Source organism: Ornithodoros turicata, chromosome 9 (assembly GCF_037126465.1).
Source record: "Ornithodoros turicata isolate Travis chromosome 9, ASM3712646v1, whole genome shotgun sequence".
Taxonomy (NCBI): Eukaryota; Metazoa; Arthropoda; class Arachnida; order Ixodida; family Argasidae; genus Ornithodoros; species Ornithodoros turicata.
This window is the reverse complement of record NC_088209.1, coordinates 39,985,047-40,007,892: the sequence shown is the minus strand read 5'-3', so window position 1 is coordinate 40,007,892 and position 22,846 is coordinate 39,985,047. Positions and strand designations below refer to the sequence as shown.

The following is a 22,846-nucleotide window of genomic DNA, read 5'->3' as shown; positions in this document are numbered from 1 at the left end:
CTTTTGGATAAACGTAAGCTATACGGATGACTTGTGACGTATAGACAGTACCGAAAGACACCAAACCAATTTGGAGCTGCCTTTGCTAGCAAACACGTGCTTCAACACCCCTTAAACTTTCAGGCGTCTGTTTAGCAGCAGGCATACCTGGGTAAATTACTTCTAAAATGTAATTAAATTACATTAATCATTACTCCAGTTGGAATTTAATTACTCATTACTACAATTGATATGTAATGAAATTACATTAGAATTACTACGAAAAACTAAAGACATTACAAAGTCATTACTGCGAGTTTAATCGTAACGATATTGAGGATGTGGAAATTCATTGTCAGACAACACTACGTTGTAAAAACGAGACATATTTTATTCTGTGCCGATTGAGTGCGTCACCGTTCATACTGGGCGTTGCAATTCTTTTAACTCGCCGGTCGGTAACTCTCTTTCTGCCAAGTGGCAACACAGAACACACAGCCGATTCTTTTGTAAAAAGTAATGAGTAATATCATTAAAATTACTGCCAAAATGTAATTAAATTACATTACAATTTACCAGAAAAAGTAATTTATTACTGTAATGAAATTACAGTAATAAATTACTTTTTAATAAATAATTAATAATAAAAAATGAATAGTAATAAATGACATTACTACCCAGGTATGGCAGCAGGTACTTGCAAAGTCACGGAGTTTGTCACTAGAACCTTCAGAACTAGAATCTTCACGGAGTCACGAACTTGCCAGTTCGGAGTTTAGCGCCGCGTGACAACTATGATAATGAGCGACGCCATGTTGATCGGTCCTTGGATTCATTTTTGCACACCTGAGTGTTCTATAAGCGCTGGAACCTCATACAGAGGTCAGAGAGACGTTTCGGCTACGTTCCGTTTAATGAGCAGCTGCAATTGGATAATTACATTGCACGCGCAACCATGTCTGAGCTTTCTGTTAATATTCTAGCAGTCAATATGTTTTTGCTAACCAACTAATTCTGAAGTTTTTAGCGAAACGTCCCCAAGCATAATACCCCCCAACAACACTGAATATCCTCTGGATGTACGAATAATGTCCTGACGAATTCGTACGTCCGATGGATGTCCCTCAGATATCCGTCGGACGTACGAATCCGTTAGGGCATTATTCGTACATCCATAGGATATTCGGTGTGTTGGGGACGCTTCGTACGAGACAGAAGTGCTGGCAATGCTTATCTGACAAGTTTGGAAAAAGTAATTAAAAGATATTACAGCGGAAGGCGCTGTTGTGCGGCTATCTATACAGGTATAGCGAGTACCCGTGTGAAGATAAACCAAAAGCCGGGAATCATAGTGCAGGAAGGAAAAAATAACACCGACTTAACGTAACAAAGACAACAATTTCATCAGACGTTTCGTATCCCATGGGAGACGAAATGTCTGATTAAATTTTTGTCTTTGTTATGTTAAGTCGGTGTTATTTTTTTTCCTTCCAAAGTACCTGTGTGCAGGAATTATCGATCCCTGTAACATAAACACTGGCGTATACACGACGTTATCCAATATAGTAGATTCCGTTTTGATAACGTGAAGCCTTTGTATCGACTGGTCATCGGTCCTGGAGGTTAGTGCGACCAAACAGCTGAGTTTTAATCGTGCTGAACGAAAAGTTAGTGTGGAACATTCTTCTCCGGGTTGCAGATATGTCAGGAGTAATTATAAATAATAAGCGATAAATATAGTATGATTATAGTGCGGTTAGTAACTTCTGTGCATTCACATGTATGTGGAGTTTTATCTTCCATATTTCATTTAAAAAAAAGAAAGAAAGGTACGTTTTAACATTGTCTCAATAAAGCAGTGTGAGGCCAAATACCACGTATTTATTTCATAAAACGCGTCCCTCAACCATGTAATGTAATAATAATTACTCACGCTTCAGTGCTGTCAAGTAGTGGCGCAACACAAGAAAGCGTTACGTCATTACTTCCTAACAACATACAGGCGCCATTACAGTAATTGGAACCTCACTTAGTCGCTACAGGTGATTAATAAGAATGCCATGCTCAAGTAATTTCCAACGCCTTTTTTTTCTTTCCTTTCTTCTTTCTTTTTCTTATTAGTTTATTTAGTCGATTTATTATTTACCTGACTAGCACCTAGCAGCAGCTGGAATTTTATGTTTTTCTAACGTCTTTAAGAGAGGGAGGGAAGACCTTGCAGGAACCCTTTAAACCCAGTTAAAACGAAAACTTCCTTCATTTGTTAGCGCAACATGAACAGTTCGATGAGTTTCATTCGACAAGAAAATATTATCAAGACAAAACACTTTGGTAAGGAGCGCCTTGGAGCGAGCTTTTCTCCAGTAATCCAAAAGTAATCTTTTTGAAGGGATCTGACACTTCTGCTGCTTCTCCGAATGGAATCCTCGTTCCCACAAACGCATGACGTCACGAATGTGGCGCATGCCTGTACTTCCACGTGCGCTCTCGTCCTTTCTTTGCTGACGTCAACAGAAAGCAACGTCACCTGACATTCTGAATTATATGTAGCGCGACAAACCCAACAGATCTCTCCCTGTTCGTAAACAAATGTCGTCATATGTGTTCGACAGCGCCACCAATTTGGTAGAGTTGAACTACGCTCGAAGCTAGGGAAGAACAAGGTCGCGCCCGAACGCCACGGTCTTGAGGGGATTACGATGGTCCCTGAGAGGGATGCGACCTTCGATCCTACTTTTCGTTCAATAGGAGGCAGAGCGAACAAGTGCCAATTCGTGGAACCCAGCCCTCCCCTTCCGATTTGTTTCGGTTTCATTCTGTCTACCAACGTCATGATGACGTTTCTCGGGCAGAGGTCTATTGTGCAACGAACGAGGGTGGGTAGAATTAGTGAGAGGATTTCCACTTCCGGCGCCGCTGCGGTTAATTAACAGCCATTCCGAGTGGATGTTGGAGGTAAAACAGAACAAACAGCGTTAACCAAGTGCAGGAAGGTGTCAATTATTGAGCAAGAACTGGAACAAAATTGCCATGCAGTCCAAGAACTGATCAAAGGTACATATACATCGTGCCACTGGATGGTGTCAAATGTTAGGGACTGAACAATGCATCTTGAGTGAAGGAAAAACATGACTTTATTCATCCATGGTACAAAAATGAACTATACTTTCAAGCAGCAGGCACAACAGTAGAACTAAATGCAGGTGGAATCAAATACAGAGGCAACACAAAACAGAGGCTCTACTTTGAGGCTTCAAAAACAAAGCTGTACAGTAACATTACAAGCCATCGTTTCAACAGAGACTGCGCAATCCCACAAGCAACAACACAACAGGGCGGTTCACTCCCGGCAGAAGACAGGTCTCTCGCTAAGCAGTGTTCTAGGTGGCGCTCGAGTCGCCTTGTTAGCCAAGGGAACATAGCACGTCTACTGACGAGAGTAGCAGCCCTACACTTTCAGAAAACGACACTGCTACTAGGTGTGACGTTTTTGACGTTTAACAGTTTTTTTGACGGCTAAATAGGCGTCAGATCACCAATTTCCACGCTTAAAATGCGCGCATTTAACCTAATCTAACGGTAAGAGCCTGCTGAAACAGATATGCTATCATCTCTGTTTCGTCTCAGGTCGGATTTCACCGTCAGGAGGTGAGGGAAGATTTGACCGACTAGTTGTACGGGAGAGGATATTCAATAACGAAAGCAATGTTACGAGAAAACGAGCTGCTTGAGTACGCAGCTACACCTGGGTCGGGGCTCTCGAGAAATGGCACAAACGGCTCGCCGCACCAACGCCACATAGAATAAACAAAGCTCCATCGCTTAAGCGACGTGACGTAGTCATTAGGGGTCCGCCAATCACGACCCCTGCTTTCGGCGGCCGCAGGGATGGAGGCGAGCCGCCATAAGCCACATGATTAGCCACTCGAAGCCACGGAAAGCCAAATCGTCTGCTGCGATTGGCTGAAGCCAGTCTGAAGCAGACGACATCGCGACGAGCTTCCTGTATGTAGGTGGCGTTGACTGCACGCTCGTTTTCTCGCGATTTTTGCTTTCGTCACCAATTATCCTCTCTCACATACTGCAGCCAATCACATCTTCCTCAGCTTTAGACATACGAAATACGCCCTCTGGGTTTCACGCTTCGTCAGTGTTCGTTTGCTGAAAGTGTACCGACTAACGCAACTCCTAGCAGATAAAGAAGATAACCCCGTTTTACATTTGGTTCTTTGATACATGACTCTTTGAGCTCCTCTATGTATGGCATACAAAGCGGCTGTCCTTTCATCCACTATGGCAATTCTACCGTATACATGCCGATATTGTCAATAAATAACGCTATTTACAAAGCACACTCAACACGGTATGAGCCAAGAAGTAACGCAGTGTCACGGAGAGTTTACGGGTTCATCTGCCGCATGTTACGCATAACCTTGCGTGACATTAAAAAAAAAAAAAAAAAGGTGCGACACAAGCCACACGTGTGTACTCTGACTACCAACGATGACGTCACACACAGCGGGTGAAAGACGACATGCATGCAAAAGAAACGTTACCAGTGCCCGATTATGTATGTCACTGATCTTGCACGAACTCACATGACATTTTTTTTTCTTCCTTTTTTCTTGCTTGGGGAGACTCAAATTGCGGTGCACACAGTTACGAGGCAGTCGGCTGCTCTAACACCAACAGTGCCTTTTCATTAGATAGCCATAAAAAGTAAAAAGACAAAATAAAACTACGCAGTCCTCCACAGTACACCTCACGGAAAGAATTGGGGTAGGTAAAAAAAAAAAAAATAAAACGGACACTGGTATTTTCTGGACTACATTACAACAGCCAGTGAAGCGGGCATACAGCCTTCGTTGGCAAAATATATATCCGTGTACGCCTTCCTTGGCTTTCGTATTTTTGTTCTTTACTCCCCCCCCCCCCCAAAAAAAAAAAATTCTTTCATGCAGTCAAGCGGAGAGCTGACAGTAAAAGTTCAAGGTTGGCCACCTGTTTCAGAGCTGTCACGTGTTTTTTTTTCTTTTCCATCAGATTTTTAGCGAACACAATACCCTGTCAATGCTGCTTGTTATTTTCACGCTAGTCCTGCCTCTGTATTTTTGCAGAGCACTAATGGAGCTGGTCCACCCAGCTCAGTCTCCGAATGACACTCGTTCACTGCTACGTATACTTTGCAAGTGGGCCACGTACTACCGTCCATTAAGCATGGTGTCTCGTGTCCAGTACTTCGAGATATAAGATAAAACCAGGTATAACCTTCCAGATAAAAACCAGATCTCGCTTTTGTGTATTCAATCTCGTACAGCTGCCACACAGTGTATTCCAAAACTACGTATATCTGTTTTGTTCAACATCTTCCCAGACAGAAGATCGTTTTCTTTTTTTTCGTTTCTTCAAAGTGTAATGCCCACACTACTACAAGCGTACTCACCGACAGTACAAGACGTTGTCGAGGTCGCGTTACCCTCCGGTCTCGCGCCAACGAACGACGACTCCATCCACACCGGCTTCACGTTGGCACTTTCCGTCGACACCTCGTGTTTGGGAACTTCACTCGTTGCTGCGTCCGTGCGACACGTATCATAATTCACGTTCCAGTTTCCACCACCGTAGATGCCCTGAATGTACGAATAACGATCTCTGGGTATCCCGCCCGCGTCGCTCAACAGTGGGCCGCCGGGAGACACAGGTCGACTCGTCGACATAGGAGTAGCCGTCCCGGTGCTGGGCGTCGCCGCCGCGGCAGCTCTCCAGCCCAGATACGGTTGCCGGAATGATCGGTACGACCAGGCCGAGCCCGGAGCACTGCTGACACTGCCCCATCGCGACAGGGACCCGTCGTGCGGTGAAGCCCAACCTGGGCTCGACGTGAGCGACTCGCGCGAAGTGTCGTGAGCTCCGATGGTGCGCCAGTCCGGGGTGACACGCTTCGGAATGACCAGGTTACGTCCCGCGTTCAGCGACAAGCTCGTCGAAGACGGCGTGCGGCTGCCGAGCCCTTGCCAACCGCCACTTCGTACGCTTTCCGCGCGCGACGGACGCACGGATGATGAAGGCGACTGCCCGGATTGGGCGCAGTATTTCGTGTACCATTCGGGAAGTTGAAGGTTTTGTAGTGATTTTTCGACGCGAAGTTCGTGTTCCGACTTGGCCCTGCCGCGAGCGGACGCCAGGTCGTTTTCGGGTGGCGTGACGACGGATCGGTTTTCTTCCTGCATTAGAAAGTCCATGCTGCGCGTGCGCTCTAGCGGCGAGGAGGCTTCGTCTGCGTTCTCTTCGTCTGCGATCACCTCGTTCACATTCCTACACTGCAGCGTGTCGACGTCGGTCTCGAGGTAGCCCAAGCTCTTCGAACGTCGACGCAGGTCTGGGCCCGCATCGTTGCCGACGTAGCGCGGGTAGCGCTGCCGCACTTTCTCGACGGTGGACGCGAAGCGGTCCTCGTTGGCCACGGGCCTGTGTGCCTTGTGCGCAAACGCAGTAGTTTGGTCGTCCGCCACCGGGGCTGCGGACCTACCCCTGTATCGATCCGTACCTCGGCGGCTGCGCACATCTGCTTCGAGGGCTGCGATGTCCGGCGAGCTCTTGGCGAGACATTCCCGCGCTTCTTGGGTGCTAGCTTTGAAATGTTCCAACCTTTCGGCCGCGTCGTCTCTGGTCGTTTTGGCTTCACGCTGGAGGGATTCAAAAAAGCGACGCCGGGAAGATACGAGACGCGTTCCCGGGGACGGAGCCGGAAGGATGACCTGCGGTTTGGGGAGGATTTCTGCTACTTTTTTCGCGGTCCGGAATCCGGTGATGCGCTCGAGGTATTCCTCGGATGAGTTGGCTGCATCCAGGAATTTTGGTCTGGACGGAAGAGGTAGGCACGCCGTCTTGGCACGAGAACGACCGTTTGGCAGGGGAGGTTTCCCATTCACGGGAAGCGTTGCGGGCCGAATATTTATTGCGGGGTGTCGTCCATTCACTGCGGGTTTGTCGTGATGTCCATTTTGATGGGCGCGGTAAGGCGGAGATGGCGCGGTGCTCTTCTTTGGAATTTCTGTTTGGACGTCGTCCGAATCGGATACGTCTTGCACGACAACTGCTGTACCTTTCACCGGCGTGCGCACAGCGCGAACGCGGTCTTCGCGTAAAGTCGAGCACCTTGTTGGGGTCGAACGCGCGGAGGATGCAGGCGATGGAGCTTCATCGGATGAGGTCCACACAGTATGCACTTGGAAAGCGTGAGTTTCCAAAGGTTCCCGCGCAAGCATACTTTCACCGTTCATATCCACCGGGCTTTTCAGATTGAGGGCGGAGAACTCGTTGTACCGCACGGGCGTTGGCAAGCCAGGGCGCACATCGCGTCTTGGCGAAGAAGTCCTCGGGGGAGGATTCGGAACGACGACCACGCCCGGTCCACTCTGACCTCGGAGCGACTGTGCCCGACCCGGCAGAGACTCGTCGCCGGCTACCGAACACGCCGTCTGGATGATGACATCCAGGTCGGGAGGCGCGCAGAACGCCTTCCTCTTCGCATAGATTTCGTTGGAAGCTTCCACGCTGGCCGTTGTTGCTGCTTTGGCCGTTGCGACCGCAAGTGCAAGGTACGGGTCTTCCCCCTCGACTCTAGCAGACGCCAACGCTGACACTGAACAGGGTTCGTCTGCGTTCCGATCCCGGTTACGGGCGACAGCTCTCGAAGTAGCAGTGGCACTCACTCTCGCATCCCTCGGCGTGCCGATGTTCACATCTCTCCTCCCGTTGCGATTAAAGGCTGCGTAATCCACGGCGTCGACGTCGTCCTCGTAATCGCACGACGTGCCTTCGTCGGCAGCGTCAAAAACGTTGCCAGGAACACCACGACGACCACGATAATCCTCGACTTTCTCCGGTCTTGTCACTTCGCTCGCATTGCTCGTGCAGCGTTTCTGCTTCTCCTCACTTTCCCGCTCTGCTGATTGGCGGCCGCGCGGTGGAATTTCCGCCTCTGGCTTCGCTCTCCCATTCGTAGATGGCGCCACATGACGCGTCGGGCCGGCTTGCAATATGGCGTCTCTGTTTGTTTTAGGTACCGTCGTCTGCTGTTGTGTAGCGTTGTAATCTTGGTCGGTCGGCGTATATGGAGCAGTTGAAGATGATGTCTTGGTCCACGATGACTGGTGGATATTATTGAGCTTCGCAATTCGTGTGTCGTTCCTGACATACTCATATCCGTCTTCTCGACGCACAACCTCTGAAACTGTCAATTCCGTCGTGATGTAGCCCGTCGATATTGTTGTGAAATCGTTCATATCAGTCGTATGCCCGTTCTCAGCACAGCTAATGTCAGATGTGGTGAATTCATTACCACGATCCACGTAGCTGGGTTCTTCAGGGAATACTTCTGCAAATCCCCTTCTATCGATCGACGATTCCCAAGCCAGGCTGCCGGGAGGGGAGACGTCGCTCGAACTCGAAGTACTTTCGCCGTCAAGATATCCTGAATCATCAAGATCGGTGTCTCTGGGTCCCAATGGAAACATGTGTTTAGCGTTGCCTTGGCGACAGCTCCAGTTTCGATTTCTGGCGCAGTAGTCGTCCTCCTCGCTACCAGAGGACGCGGAAGCCTCTTTGAATGTTACGTGACGAACGCTAGATGGCGCGTTCAGCGGTTTCTCGTCTGCTAGCACGGACACTGATCTTTGACCGGTGTTTCTAGCTTCAGTCAGATGTCTCACCTCTTTTTCGTTGCTTGCATAATGACCTGTACTCTTGTTGTTATCCATTTTGATGTTGTCAATATGTCTGTTATACGCATCAAGCGAATCCAAGTCAACACTGTACACACGCGCACATCGCGATCTTGGCCGATCAGGCAAGGGTGCAACGGCCGGAGAACGCCGTGGTTGCCCATCCGAAATCTTGAGCGCTGTCATTTGCGGGGTGCCTCCGTTGTCGAGCGATGCCATGCAACTCCTCAGCGAATCAAATTCTTCTCTGCTCGTTAATCCACGATAGACGTCTACCACTGAACCACATTCCGACGGGTACGACCACCAGCTCCCAGAATCGGAGTCTTCTTCGCAGAAGGTCTCGACTCTTACATTGTCCTCCTGAACTGTACCGCTGGGGTACAGGAAGGACCCGGGCTGGACGCGATCGTACTCCATTGTCAAGCAACGAAGCCGGCTGGCGTCACCTTTAGACGCTACATCTGTGCGGACGATGCGCCCGTACGCCGGGATATCATCTGATGCAGACGACGATTTCCACTACGCTCGCCTGCGTCACGGTGCCAGCTGATTGGATCGCGGCAGTTGCTCGTGCGGCGCACCGCGCTCTCATTGGGTCGCTCGAGCTGTGGCTCGGCTTCCGCTTTTGGCGCCATTGTTTGCCATTCGAACGTGTGCCAGATGTGCGGTTGGCGTAGTTAAATCTGAATAGAGAAAAAGGGGGTCCTTTTTTTTTTATCGTCATTGTATTGTACGCGTTGCGCGGGAAAGAGCCAAACAAGAATGATTGTGAGAGACCGTCAGTTTAGCTGGGGAGAGCTTTTTGTTCATCGCAGCCGTCCGTCCGTTAGCCAGGGTGGCTTTTTTTTATTTGAGGGAACGAGGGGAAAAAAATCCGTCAGTTGGTGTCTCAAAGTGGTCTATAACAGAACAAACACAGTCGAATCAAGGGAAGCGTCTACGCAGCTGAAAAGCAAAACGCTGAAATAAACGGAGTTATATCGTATCTATCAGTGCATCGTATGATATATGGTGAGGTACGACATGATTTTGCGAATGTTTGTTCAAGGAAAACATTCGACAAGGTGCTGCTACATTGCAGGCGCGCCGAAACCGTCAGTGCATGTAACACATGCACCCAAGGCCGCCAAGCTGCGTATGTGCGCACCTTAACTGTTGCTCTCTGTGATCGTAAACGCCAATTTTATGCTTCGTGTCGTGCTAGGCGTGATTCATACGAGATGTCGTCTGCAAATATTTGCGCGCGCAGTCTCGAGATATCGTCTTCTGCATTGTTTCTTTCTTCTTTTTCGTTCTACTGTGTGTCACGAACGCTCCTGCCATCTGTCGGTGATCCTCTGGGTACCGCATGATCGAGAATATCCTATCCGGGACTTTGCTTATCCTATCAGTTCTATGCCTGAGACGCAGCGATGCCAGAATATTCCATATTGTTACTGTTGTTATTATTTTAAAAGGAGAAGTAACCAGTATCTGAGAACGGCGTGGTTAGTATAAGCTCCTCGGATAGCAGTACACAGATAACGGGACAACACTTGCAGCTGTCGTGTCGTCCTTTTGCTCCTGCTTTGGCGACCGTTATGCGAGGTAATGTAATCAGTTTTAATTTTAAATAACTAAAAATAACAATAATCTGTAGCGCTTCCGATTGATTGATTGATTGATTTTAAAAGAAAAAATGGAGGCAGCGCTTCCGACATAGCTCGCTCTTGATTGCATTTTCCGAAAAGTAAAGCTGTCTCCATAGCTCTCATGTGCGTCACGTATTAAATTGGAGTGGATATGGGAGCCTTATCAGTGCAGTGCAGACGTCACGAGAAGCCGCAATATCTGAGCAACGTGAAACAGATAATGTTCTCGGTAACGGGGCACGAAGTGGAGAGCAAGATAAGCGACCGCCATTGTGGGGTCCGAAGAGTGATGTGTTGCCAAACACCTCTGAGCTCAGTATTGCGCTGATCGATTGTGTTATCTTCGGAAATGATAACTGCCGATAAGTGATCATACGTATACTGTATGCTGATCACTGGCGAAAGACACTAAGGCTCCTGATACTAAGTGAAGCAATTGTGGCTATGAGCGACGTAGAGACGTGGACAGATGGAGAGAGGACAGCAGGGAGGAGTGGGGGACAGGGGGGTTAGTATGCGTCCTGGGCTGACCTCAGGGGGAACTGTGCCGACATTCGCTTTGAAAGTCTGCCGCAAAATACAGGGAAAACCTCATTCTTCAATTAAATCTTATCGCGGGACACTTCTGTCCCTACCCGGCGCATATCGACACGGTATCGACCCAAGAAACACAACACATTGGCCCAATATTGGCAATGGCGGCCCAACATTGGACCAAGATTGGACCAATATTTTTTCCATTATTGCCAATATTAGCCAAATATTAACAAAATATTGGCCAATATTGGCAATGCCGGTCCAATATTTGTCCATTATTGCCAATATTAGCCAAATATTAACAAAATATTGGCCAATATTGGCAATGTCGGTCCAATATTTGTCCAGTATTGCCAATATTAGCCAAATATTAACAAAATATTGGCCAATATTGGCAATGTCGGTCCAGTATTTGTCCAGTATTGCCAATATTAGCCAAATATTAACAAAACATTGGCCAATATTGGCAATGTCGGTCCAGTATTTGTCCAGTATTGCCAATATTAGCCAAATATTAACAAAATATTGGCCAATATTGGCAATGTCGGTCCAATATTTGTCCAGTATTTTCAATATTAACAAAATATTGGCCAATATTGGTCCAGTATCGGGCCAAGCTGTTGTGCTGCTTGAGGAAACATGAATGCACGCGTGCCGATAAAGGTTGCCGAAAGCACACCCCCGACAACGCAATTGTTCCGAACTCTAGCGTCGCGCCGTGCGTGAAATTCACACACACACACACATCCGTGTACCGGCAATGTGCAACAGGTGCGCATTATTCATGTTGGAAGTCTGCGTCGCGTTAGGTTAACCTTGAAAGTGAGCGGTTTCCATGAGAACGAAAGAACAAGACCCGTGAGTAAGACTTAGAGGTCAGGTATTGTTATTGCGATGCGCAGCTGTTAGTGCCATAGCGGCCACTACGCAGTGAGCAGACAGCTGCTGCGCAGTAACTCTTTTACTACTTCATCTTGTCAGTAAATACCGCGCCTGTAAAAAAAAATACTTCATTGAATCACGATTACAACTACAGACTCGTAAAAATAGTTAAATTACAGAAGGGGGAAAAAATTAGGAAGGTCTATAGGTTGGAATCCTTCTCAGGGCATCTTTTTCTGTACGGATCGATTTGAACCTCGTGATGACGGCAACAATAGTCACGCACATTTCACGCAAGAATTTTTTCTTGGAACGTTGCCGAAGTAGAGGCTTCATGCATTGCCGAGCGAGACGTCGTTGTGAGAACAGACTGATAAGCTTCATTCATTCGTTTCAAGACAGCATCGCTGGGACTGTCTTCGTGATTCGCGTTCCCTGTAGCCTCACACTGCGATAAATATAGTAAAATCCAATCCAATCCAATCCATCCTTTATTTTCCGCAACATTGGCATCAGGAAATATGCTCGTTACCAAGTGTTCCGCCGCGTTTTTCCACTTTTTGAAGACGCGAGAGCTTGATGCTCGTTCTACATTCGCTTGCAACCTGTTAAAACAGTATACCGTACAGTACAGTACCGTAAGCGAGAGCCACAATACAGCTCGACTGTTAGATATTAGAGAGTTTTACGAGAATATACTCCAAAAGCCAGGAGATGTAACATAATGTAACATCCTTTATTATTCCGGCTTGCATAACAGTATAAAATACATCGCTAAGGAAGGGTAGTATCATATCCAAGCCTATCAATGCGATGTCACCCGCTTCAAAGAAACGGGGCCATTTGGCTTATCTTTTCTGAACCGCTGCTAACGCGTCTGGCAGGTCATTAAAGGAACAGCGTGCCCACGGGCCATGGGGTTAAAGCTGTGTCCAACGCCGTTGTATGTGCAGATGCCGTAATGTGATGCAGTATGCTAAAACTCATTGCGCGTGAATGTCTTTCACACACAAAAACAAACAAAAAAGACAGAGAAAAATTGCCAGGTCCTCAATACAAGATACCGCATACCCTAACGCACACGCCAAACGGGATCTAAGAGACACCGTGTAAACGCAGGGGTAGGCGCGCGTGTCACGACCTTAGCCACCAGATGGAGCCCCAAATGAGCGGCGGTTCACAAAAGTCATTAACTGATTACGGAAGTAGCAGGAGAGCTCGTTTGCACGGAAGCGTCTTGAATGCATATCCGTATATGAGATGTCGCCATTTCGCTGGCATATAAATAGCGCTCGCTCGCTCGCTACCGGTTGCAGGAAGGTTCCCAAAGGGTACGAAATGGTCCCTCAGTTGGTATACCGCATTTTTCGTTTCATAAGACGCACCGAAAAATTAGGGGAATTCGGAAAATGTCTGGCGCATAAATTTTCCGTTCATGCTCCAATGCGCGTTGAAGCACATATGACGCTCTCCGCAGAGGCGAAAATATACCGTCGCGCGTATGTGTTCGGCAAAAACTGCAAGATCCACGTCGCTCCGTTTGTGTCCAGAGTAATTAAATCGTGCGCGTCGGTCGTGAGTAATTTTTTCTATACTTTTTTTCTTATTATTTTATTGTCGACAGGGTCGGCGTTGTAGTAAACTTTGTTTTCATCCGTTCTGTTCTTCTGCACTCCTCCTCAGCAGCGCCAGCCTTTTCAAAGGGCTTGAGGATCGGTGACACTCACCTGGGCCCACTTCGCTACCTCTTCACGCTCGTGTAGTCGTACTGCTTCATCTATCATCCACTTTTCGCAATTTTTCCGAACGTGACAGAATCAGACCAGGGTTTTAGGACTTGCACGACATCGCGAAAAGCTACGTGCATAACGCGCACTGCCTCTTCCGAATTTTTTTTTTTTTTTACGACGTATAACGCGCACGTTATACACGCGGAAATACGGTACAATGAACCATCGATTTGTGAATTCTCTCTCTTTATGAACGGTGCCCTTTTTGGAGCTTTAGAACGAGACACTTCACTTTTCTCGTTCCAAACCTTCATTTATGAATACCTGGATTTATGAAGTTTTTTTTTCTTTTTTTTTTCGGGAGCGTGAAACCAATTCATAAATACAGGGTTCACTGTACTACTTCCTTACTCCGTACATACGTACTTTTTCACTCCACAAGATTTATGCGACGGCCACGTTTCAAGTTCAGGAAGAAAGAAAGAAACAGCAGCAGCAGAAAATTATCTGTAACGACTTTTTTATCTCAGTGAGTGCCCCTTGCTGTTACGGACGACGCATGACACTCAGATAAGATCGAACGTAGCAAACGCAGGAAGCAAAGTGACGTTTCTGAATGGGTGGGGGGGGGGGGGGGAACGGGTACGACCATAATTACGAGTGCTCGAATTGGTCTCGCTTTCCGCGTATACCTCGAACGGGATCGTCGCCCGGGGGGGCTCCGCTGAATTTTTCTTGGCCTATCCTATAACCTGCTCGATGAAAACGCGTTTTATTATCTGCGCGAGTAACAACAAAAGTTACAAAAGCAAATCTCACGCACTTGATATGCGCCGAGCGTTCTTTTTCTGAAAACGTTCCGTTTTATCTACGCCCCATGTCGTGAAAATCGAGAACCTTACGGCATACGGTGCATTCCGCTGCATTATTATTATTTATTTATTTGTTCATTTATTTATTTATTTAGTTATTTATTGCGCACTCTAGGAAGAGGTACCAAATCGTTTCCGAGATACGCCAGAATATTCTATCGGCCGTATTCGTAAAGGATCCTCGACTCGACCCCCCACTAGAAGTGGTCCTCAAAACCACTTTTCGGCTTAATAAAATGACCTTGACTCGAAACTTCCCCCCTAAGGGAAGGTCGCGTTTTCCTCGCTACACGGTAACGAAGGGAGCCCAAAGGAACGCTCCTTTCGTCCGCTCGCTGGAGTCGAGGAGGGGCGTCGAGTGGAGGATCGTTTAAGAATACGACCGTATGAGGTCATCTAAAAGGATGTACACATCTAGTTTCCATCTTACCGTCACGTGACCGTTAATAATTCAATTTTTCGTTTTTCTTTTCTTTCTTCTTCTTCTTCTTTTCGTGTTAGCGGGAAGAAGAGGGGGGAGGGGCGAAGCAACAGTGGCGCGTACAGACGTGAGCAGATGGAGAGAGGACAGCAGGACTCAGTGGGGGGGCAGGGGTGTGCTTAGTACGCGTCCAGGGCCGACTTCAAAGGAAACTGTACCGACATTCGTACGGCGTCTTCGACGCTTCGCAGAGCAAAAAAACAGAAAGCTATGCGGAAAGCCATGTCACGGCAATGAAAATTACTGCTATTAAATTCGTTCAGAAGTAATTTTATCGAAATAGCTATTTCCCACGTTCACTCTGAGCAACACATAACTTACATCATATACAATGCCATCCTTCTAGTAGTTTCAGTTTGGGTCTGACGTATAGCTGTCACTTCGAGACTCACAAAAATATATAATAATTTCTTGGCACTTTTGTTTTGCCGTTCAGAGCGACGTGTGCTGTCAGTCTGTATGATACATCACGGCCCGGTTGCTCGAGAAAACTAGGACTGGAACAAGGCCAGGACGGTAGGTCTGCGAGGCGTGTATACGATCGCACGCGCTGCACCTGTGACGCATGCGTTTCGTAGGAATGTCTGTATACCCTGTTTCACTGCGGAGTAAGGTAGGTCTTTATTAAACGCGCGCGTCCAACCACATGGGAGGAATCGGAGCTGACGGAAGTTCGTTCCAGTAATCCTAGAAGGTATTGTGATGGGATGCCAGTCGTTCGCAGACGCGCGTAGCAACACTGTAGCGACATCATATATTCTCCTGCGCACGGCGCTAGAAATATTTCCTGCGTAACGACACGACGTCATCGTAATGCTTCAAGGACGGTCATACGAAGCTCGGGCTGGTATGCTGCGCGGCGTACTTCTGTTTAGGATGAGTGCTCCGAAATTTTAACGTATGTCTCGGATGTGTCGTGAAAATGTGTTGAGCATAGAAGTAAAACGCAAGCGAGCTGGTGTATACTTGACGTTGGCAACATGTCCCTGAGCTTGTGAAAGGACAGGAGACAAAACACGAACAGCACAAGACAGGGCTCATGAACATATCTTGACGTAACATGAATATATCCTCGGGTTAATATATAATATACTATCTTCAATATATCTTCATGTTATATATTTGTACCTGCTATATTAAAACTTTCATTGCTGGTTTGAGCGTTGTCTTGTGCTGTTCGTTTTCGTGTTTTATCTTTTGTCCTCCTCCCCAAGCTATGTTGCCAACGTCAAGTAAAAATATGATTTCTTACAGGAAAGATTTAGCTGCAACCCACATCGTAAAAACCAGGGGTCTAAACCGGAACCGAAAGAAAAAAAAGGAAGAAAGATCTATCCTGACGTAAAAGTGACCAGGAAGGAAAGTAATTGTCTGTGTGTTTCGGCCTGCGAACAGTTATTTTCCATCGTTCTCACCAGATGTCGCTGCTTCGTACTTGTGTTGTGTTGTATGTATATGTGCGTGTGCATGGAGAAGAAGTGTAGCCGAGAATGTGAAGAGAATGACTGTGTGTCCCTTTATTTGAATGAGGCCCCCTTCGTGAGCCGTCAGGAAGCATATATGCCAGCGTAGCGGAATTGGTTAGCGCACTCACCGTGAGATGCGTGGTTCGATTCCCGTCTGTGTCTGGCTTTGTCAACGGAACTGTGACGTCGCTCGTCAGCATAGGTGTCTCCCTCTCGAACTCCAAGGGGAAAAAAAGAAAAAAGGTGCGAAAAGGTGGTAACTTCTATAGTTACCACTCAAGTCAACATAGCTTTGTCTGATAAAGGGCTTAAAAGGGTGGTAACCCTGTTTGTTACCGCCTTTCCGCATGTGCAGTATACAAAACGTGCGTAAGAGCTATTATTACAGCCACAGAATAAAAGCAATGCACTTTTAGGGAGTGTTGCTTTCCCAGCATCGACAGTGCAGTGGACATTGAGCACATTGTGTACAGCGAAGATAACCGCAACTAAAATTTATTTTGAGATTTGCGCTATAATCTGTTGTGCAGACTGCGACCGGGTAGCACTTTCGCAACTTTGCAACCTTTTATGCGCAACATAATGCTACAATTATTAGCTCCTAAAAGGTGTAAAGGCTCCACCTTTTTTTTTCTTCTAAGACTGCGAAGACCGCAAGTTCTTGTTATGATTACAGAGGAGACGACAGCATAAAGAAGAAAAAGAAAGAAAGAAAAGCAAATATAAAAAGGCCTCCAAGTGCGTTGCGGCCTCGATTTGCCCTGAAGCGCGAAAAACGCGTGGAAGATGTGCTTACGTTCCAGTCTTATTTTTCCTTTTTTTATATATATAGTATATATGCTTTCACACTATATAAGAGAAGGCATCGCCTACTTAAGATTCACAAGATTCACCGTATAGCAGTTTTCTGAAGACCGTTCATTTTCCATGACATCCCGCGTTGGACGTCCATGCTCTGGTTACATCGACTTCTCAAAAGAACATTTCCTCCTACAATTTGTTTCCCTCTATATATGGCACATCCTTTCGTCGGACGGTCCGAAATATCGTCAAACCCTTAATATATAGGAACCCTTCTTCTGACCCACGCCCCTTTCTTCGTGCTTATCAACAAACGCGGCGCCATAGTAATCCATATCACCCAGCAAAATCAGCAGCTATGATTCATTTCCGTAGACGCCTGTTCCCATTTTCTGGATTGATCGTTCCATACCGTAAGACCCGGTAATTTACTTGTCACGACGATGACAGCACTATAGGTAACCGACTCGAAATGAAAGACTCGGCACGACGAGCCGTGCCCGGGGTCGGCCATTATACATCCATACTGGGATATTCTTTCACGCGCGAAACACTTGTCCTGCGGCTCCATACAACGCATCCGTTATGAAGAGCCGACCCGTTATACTAAGGTATGCCTTCACCGTGAACATATTTCGTGCGATTATCGTGCGTTCTAACGACAGAGCGCTACCGCGCTCATGGCGCTTATCTCAGAATGGTGTGCTGTGGTCCATCGACTGGAGTAACGAAGAGTGCTGAATGATTGAACATCCTGCTGCGCCTGTAAAAAGGACACCGACAAAATGCGCGAGTTTGAGAGTCAGGTGTTGACTCCAGGGGCTTTATAATGAACTACGTAGTAAAAGAATATACGTGAATTTATGGTGCAGGACTCGTAGAAGTTAGCCTGGTGGTTGATGGATTAACTTCGCCAATTATCCTGGCCGTCACTGTAGAACAGGGAGCATCTCAGTGATAAGCTACCAAGGGACCCAAGCAGCGAAATATATTGGTCCAATATTGGCTATATATCGGCAATACTGGTTCAAGGTTGGGCCGATATTGCCAATGTTCAGCCGATATTGGGCCGAGATGTTGTGCTGCTTGGGGATGCTCTGAATAAAACCGGAGCACAAAACACGGACAGTTTTGTGCGTGTTTTGTGCTCCGGTTTTATTCAGTCATGTACCAACAGGCCCATTCTGCCATTTTGGGGATGCTCGCAGGTTTTCAGTGGTGAGGCCCACAGCGTCCCAGAGCAGGAGAAATTGCGCTACCTTTCCCCTATTCTATCACTACCACCTTCCTTATACCCCTGTTCCTCCAAGCCTCTTGGTGCACTGAACCGCCAGTTCTGAGCACAGCTGACCTCGTGCACCTTCTCCCAACATCACCTTGGGCGCTTTTCGTTCGGGTAACATCTCATTACGGCCAAAGTCTCATTACGGCCAAAGTCCGCCGTTACGGCCAGGAGGTGCGTGGCGACGCTGTTCATTTGGATGCAGCACAGGATGCATAATCCTAACAACCACACCTGGCGATTTTGTCGTACCGGGCCGACTTCACTGGGGAAGTGCGCAGGCATCTGTCGGCGGTCCATTGAATTACTCCGGCAAAGAGCTTCCGGAACGCTATACGGTGATCTCTTCCTGGATGCGCAGTTTGCAGAGGAACGTCGTGCAATGGTCCTCCCTTTCCATCATTCCGCGAAGTTGTCGTGACGCTCGCAGTCGCTCCGGGAAATTATTTCGTCGCCCGGGGTATTTTAAAACATCGAATTAGACTTCCCCGCTCGTTAATCAGGATAAATGTTTCGTGCCTATTTTGATCGTTTTAGAAGAGAAGTGCATATTTGAATCAGTCACGGAGCGCCCGGGGAGTTCTGACCCCGGGGAGTTCTTTTGCCAGTGCCGTCTGCTAACATTGTCGCCTGCTAACAGCGTCGTCTGCTAACATTCGTCGTCTGCCAACAGCGTCGTCTGCTATCGCTAACTACCCAGCGATGTATACATCGCGAATGGGGCGAGCAACGCTTGTTTTTGGGCTTTTTTGTTTTACGCTGTTCGGCGTCTTGTTAATGGCGGGGCATAAGGACATATTTACTATATGGCTAGAAAACAGATAAATGGGGACACTCGCAGTATTGTAAGGCACCAATATCAGCACGGTGTACAACTCAGATTTGAATGTTTTTTTTTCGCGCTGGAGAACCTAGAAAGTCGTAAAGGTGCGAGTACCTCAGTTATTCCCACGGTATAGGTTCAAGGGATACGGAAGTCGCTCAGCCGTGAAGCGTGGTCCGTACACGCTATTCTTTCGTATGGTGTGCTGAGCCTTGCCGATCGGAAAACTCATGAGCCAACAGGATCGACACACGTCCACTTAAGTTTGCCCTGGTATTGTTGCTTTGTCAGTTGTATAACAACGTCTTGAGCGACAGACAAGCCGAGGTCGTTGTACCCTTTGAAGCCCAGTTTCCAGGTAAACACCTGTTCTTCTTCACATCAATGTGATACGTAATATATGTGTATTATCTAAGAGTATAAGGTGTATATGGTGTTTGGTAGAATATTTTGCCGTACCTCTACGGAGCTCCGGAAGCGGCGATGTTGTGTCGATGTGGCGTATCCGGCTAACGCTCTTCACCTGCGATGCTCTAACATTAACCAATTAGACACGCTATAGCCACGTGTCACAAAATAAAATTTAAAAATTCAAAATGCGTGTCGCTGTGAGCCTCACTTATCTTGGGACTGGCTACTCTGGAGCGATAAAGAACACGAAGGAAATGATATATATTTTTTAGAAAGCCACTGCTCCAGATAGTAGATACGGGCTCTAATCCGTGTCAAATCATCAAATCAAACCTATCAAATCAAAATCGAAGTAAATGTTATTATTATTATTATTATTGGGCTGCAATAAAAACTCAATTCAACTCAATTATTACTATTATTATTATTATTATATTGTTGTTGTTGTACAGAAAGATCCGCTTTGCATATTTCTGGAACTGGTCACACACACACACACACAAAAGAACAAAAAACAAGAAAATTGAACATTGTGTCCCGTGCATGCCTCATACACTGCAATCTCTTGCTCATCTACGTTTTGAACCTGCAAAATTACGTACAAAAACGTATAACCCGCCACGACAACCTCTACCGTAAGTAGCGAAGAACGTATCCAGCGGTCAGCGACCCGCCTTCAGATGGTGGATGGCCATGGGAACCTGGCTCCACCCATTACGAAGACAGGCAGCACTCGTGTCCTCGCCAGGGAATCTTTCGCCAAGACGAGATCGCGTACAAACTTTCTCGAGAAACACGGAGTGAATCTAGCTTTTCATCTCAGTGCTTCTTCCATCGGTATAAGTATATTCCACAGTGGCATAATTGGATGCATATGCGGGCGGAATTGATGTTGGAATTCTTCCAATAAGTACCAGATACGTTTACACATGCGTTTATGCGTATATTACCGAAAAAAATTAACTAGGTTACAGTTAGCCTGTAAGAATAGTAACTGACTTGCAGTTACTCCTTTTTGTAGAAGTTAATTATTACATCTTCTATTACCACGTTAAAGTCGTAGTTACGTTACAATCACCTTCCGAGGGAAAAAAAAAGCCGAATAAGTATAACTCCCCAAAGAAACTTTCTTGTACCGTCCTAGCATAATTATAGACCGTATTATGAACAGAGGATTTTCCATGGGTCTTAAAAACACAGTGGGAGTTAGTCTTTGGCTATCCTGCCTGCGTATGAGAGGACAAAATTCGTGGAATTCCTGGTAAAAAATAAATAAATAAATAAACAGCAGTGTACTTGAAGCCTCTACAAAACGACGTTATATGGAACTGACGCGTGGAAAATATTGCGTCCATACCGGAGTAACTTATTTTACATTTTAAAATTACTGTAACCGAAGGCGGTAACTATAACTTGCTGCAACACGTTACTATAGTTACGGTAGCCGGTTACTCAGCTTCTACACAAGACTACATATGCGTATACGACGAATATACACACATTCAGCCCTCACGAAGTAACATGACTTGCTCACTTCGATGTCTGATCTCGCATTCGGTGCACTTGTAAATCAGTGAATCGTTTTGATGTTTTAGTTGTATTTCTGTGTTCTGTTCTTGTTTATGCAGCCCAAATCCGTTATGTCACACCTTAGGGCCATGAAAGTTTTACTGTGAAGCAGTACAGCTGCCCAATCTCAGAAAATTTATCTCTTCGATAACCTGAGCCCACAGTAGTCTTACGTCACATATTTTCCAATTCCAATTGCGCTCAGAGATTTTTCAAAAAAAGAAAAAGGAAATTACGGGCAACACTGTGTCGATGTCGCCTCCAAGTGCACATTGCTCGTTAACTACGGCGACAAAACCACATAGCATGCGCATAACCCTGGGTCTAAAACGAAAGTAGTCGTCTACGAATTGGCTACGTAGCCATCATGAGCAGCAAGCCAGTCGGGAACGTCGATCACTGTTGCTCGACAAATAGGCGATTTCAGATATTGCCCTTGTGCTCCGCACGGGGACCCTCCGTCGCCCAAGTCACGCGCATCGCGCAATGCGTTGTGGGAAATGTGGTCGTGCTCGTCTGCCTGTGGCTTGAAGGTGCGGGAGGTGAAGGAGAGAGAAAACCGAAACCGTTTGCGCTCTTCTTCTTTTCTCTGACTCATGAAAACTAAATCCCAGGGTGCAGCGGGGCTTTCGCAACACGGCGCTCTCTGGTGTGCCATCCATGCAATTTCTGAAATCGTCTATTGGGGATTATTTCCCACCAGACCCCAATCGTTTTACCGCAATTTTACTTCCAAATTAAAAATATGTATTCATTTGGTTTATCCCATTTTACTAATTTAACTAACTAACAAACTAAAATATTTAGCGTTCCTTTTCACCTGTATTAACTTGTGCTGGGCCTACAAGCAACAAGCTGTTAAAATACGCTGGCAACATAACCTGTCTGTCGGCATCATCAAATGATAAAATAATTATTCTGAACTCCCATCGGTGTTCACGAGTGCCGCTAAAGTTAACCGAACGAGAAACGTACGTCTGTTGCATTGGTGCGAAACAAAGTTGAAGAGCAAAGAAAGGGACTGCTTTGTGAAATACAATGGACAGACAGAAAACAATGGGTCCCAAGGCGGCGCGAAAAAATCTGACCGTGAACCCAGTGTTTACTAGCGGAAATTGTTGCGCCGAGCTGTCAATGGCTGGCGGAATGCGTCGGAATGGAGGCCCCAAATAGCGCGCACGGTGTGAGAAAAAAAATACGGGACAAAGCTTGTCGCCTCTTCGAGGCTCAGAGCGTTGACCCTCCGTATATAGAGTTCATCAACTGCGTTCATTTGTGGAACGCGAGGTTATTCTGGAACGCACGGAAGAAGTGAAGCCCTGTGTGTTATTCTACGGTGCCTGCCATACGGTTTGGTGGTGATATAGTCTGCGAGCGTTCGATTTGTATACCTCGCGGGGTACACGGTTTACGTCGCGACCTGGCATGCGAGTCACGTGACAATCTCCCACACCAAACGGTGTTGATGTGCTCGTCTTTTCTTGAGGTTAATTTCGCGGTCTTGATGGTTCGCGAATTCGGATGGAGGCACGTTTGGTGACTATTTCGCGGTACGTTAATTTCGCGGAAAAATATAAGTCCCCGCGAATATTACTACTTAAGCTGTATATTATGAACATGGAACTGGACGCCGTTTTTTTTGTTTTTTTTTTC

The 22,846-nt window shown here is 46.7% G+C and overlaps 1 protein-coding gene across 3 annotated transcripts in view; it reads right to left on the bottom strand.

The window, feature by feature from the left end:
• LOC135368918 (uncharacterized) overlaps nucleotides 1-9,213 on the bottom strand; it is a 55,574-nt gene extending 46,361 nt beyond the window's left edge. For all 3 annotated transcript variants that reach the window (XM_064602476.1, XM_064602477.1, XM_064602478.1), the window contains exon 1: nucleotides 5,423-9,213. In XM_064602476.1, the coding sequence (XP_064458546.1) occupies nucleotides 5,423-9,125 (3,703 nt within the window). In that variant the 5' untranslated portion in view covers nucleotides 9,126-9,213. The remainder of the gene's footprint in view (nucleotides 1-5,422) is intronic.
• Nucleotides 9,214-22,846: the final 13,633 nt, after the last annotated feature.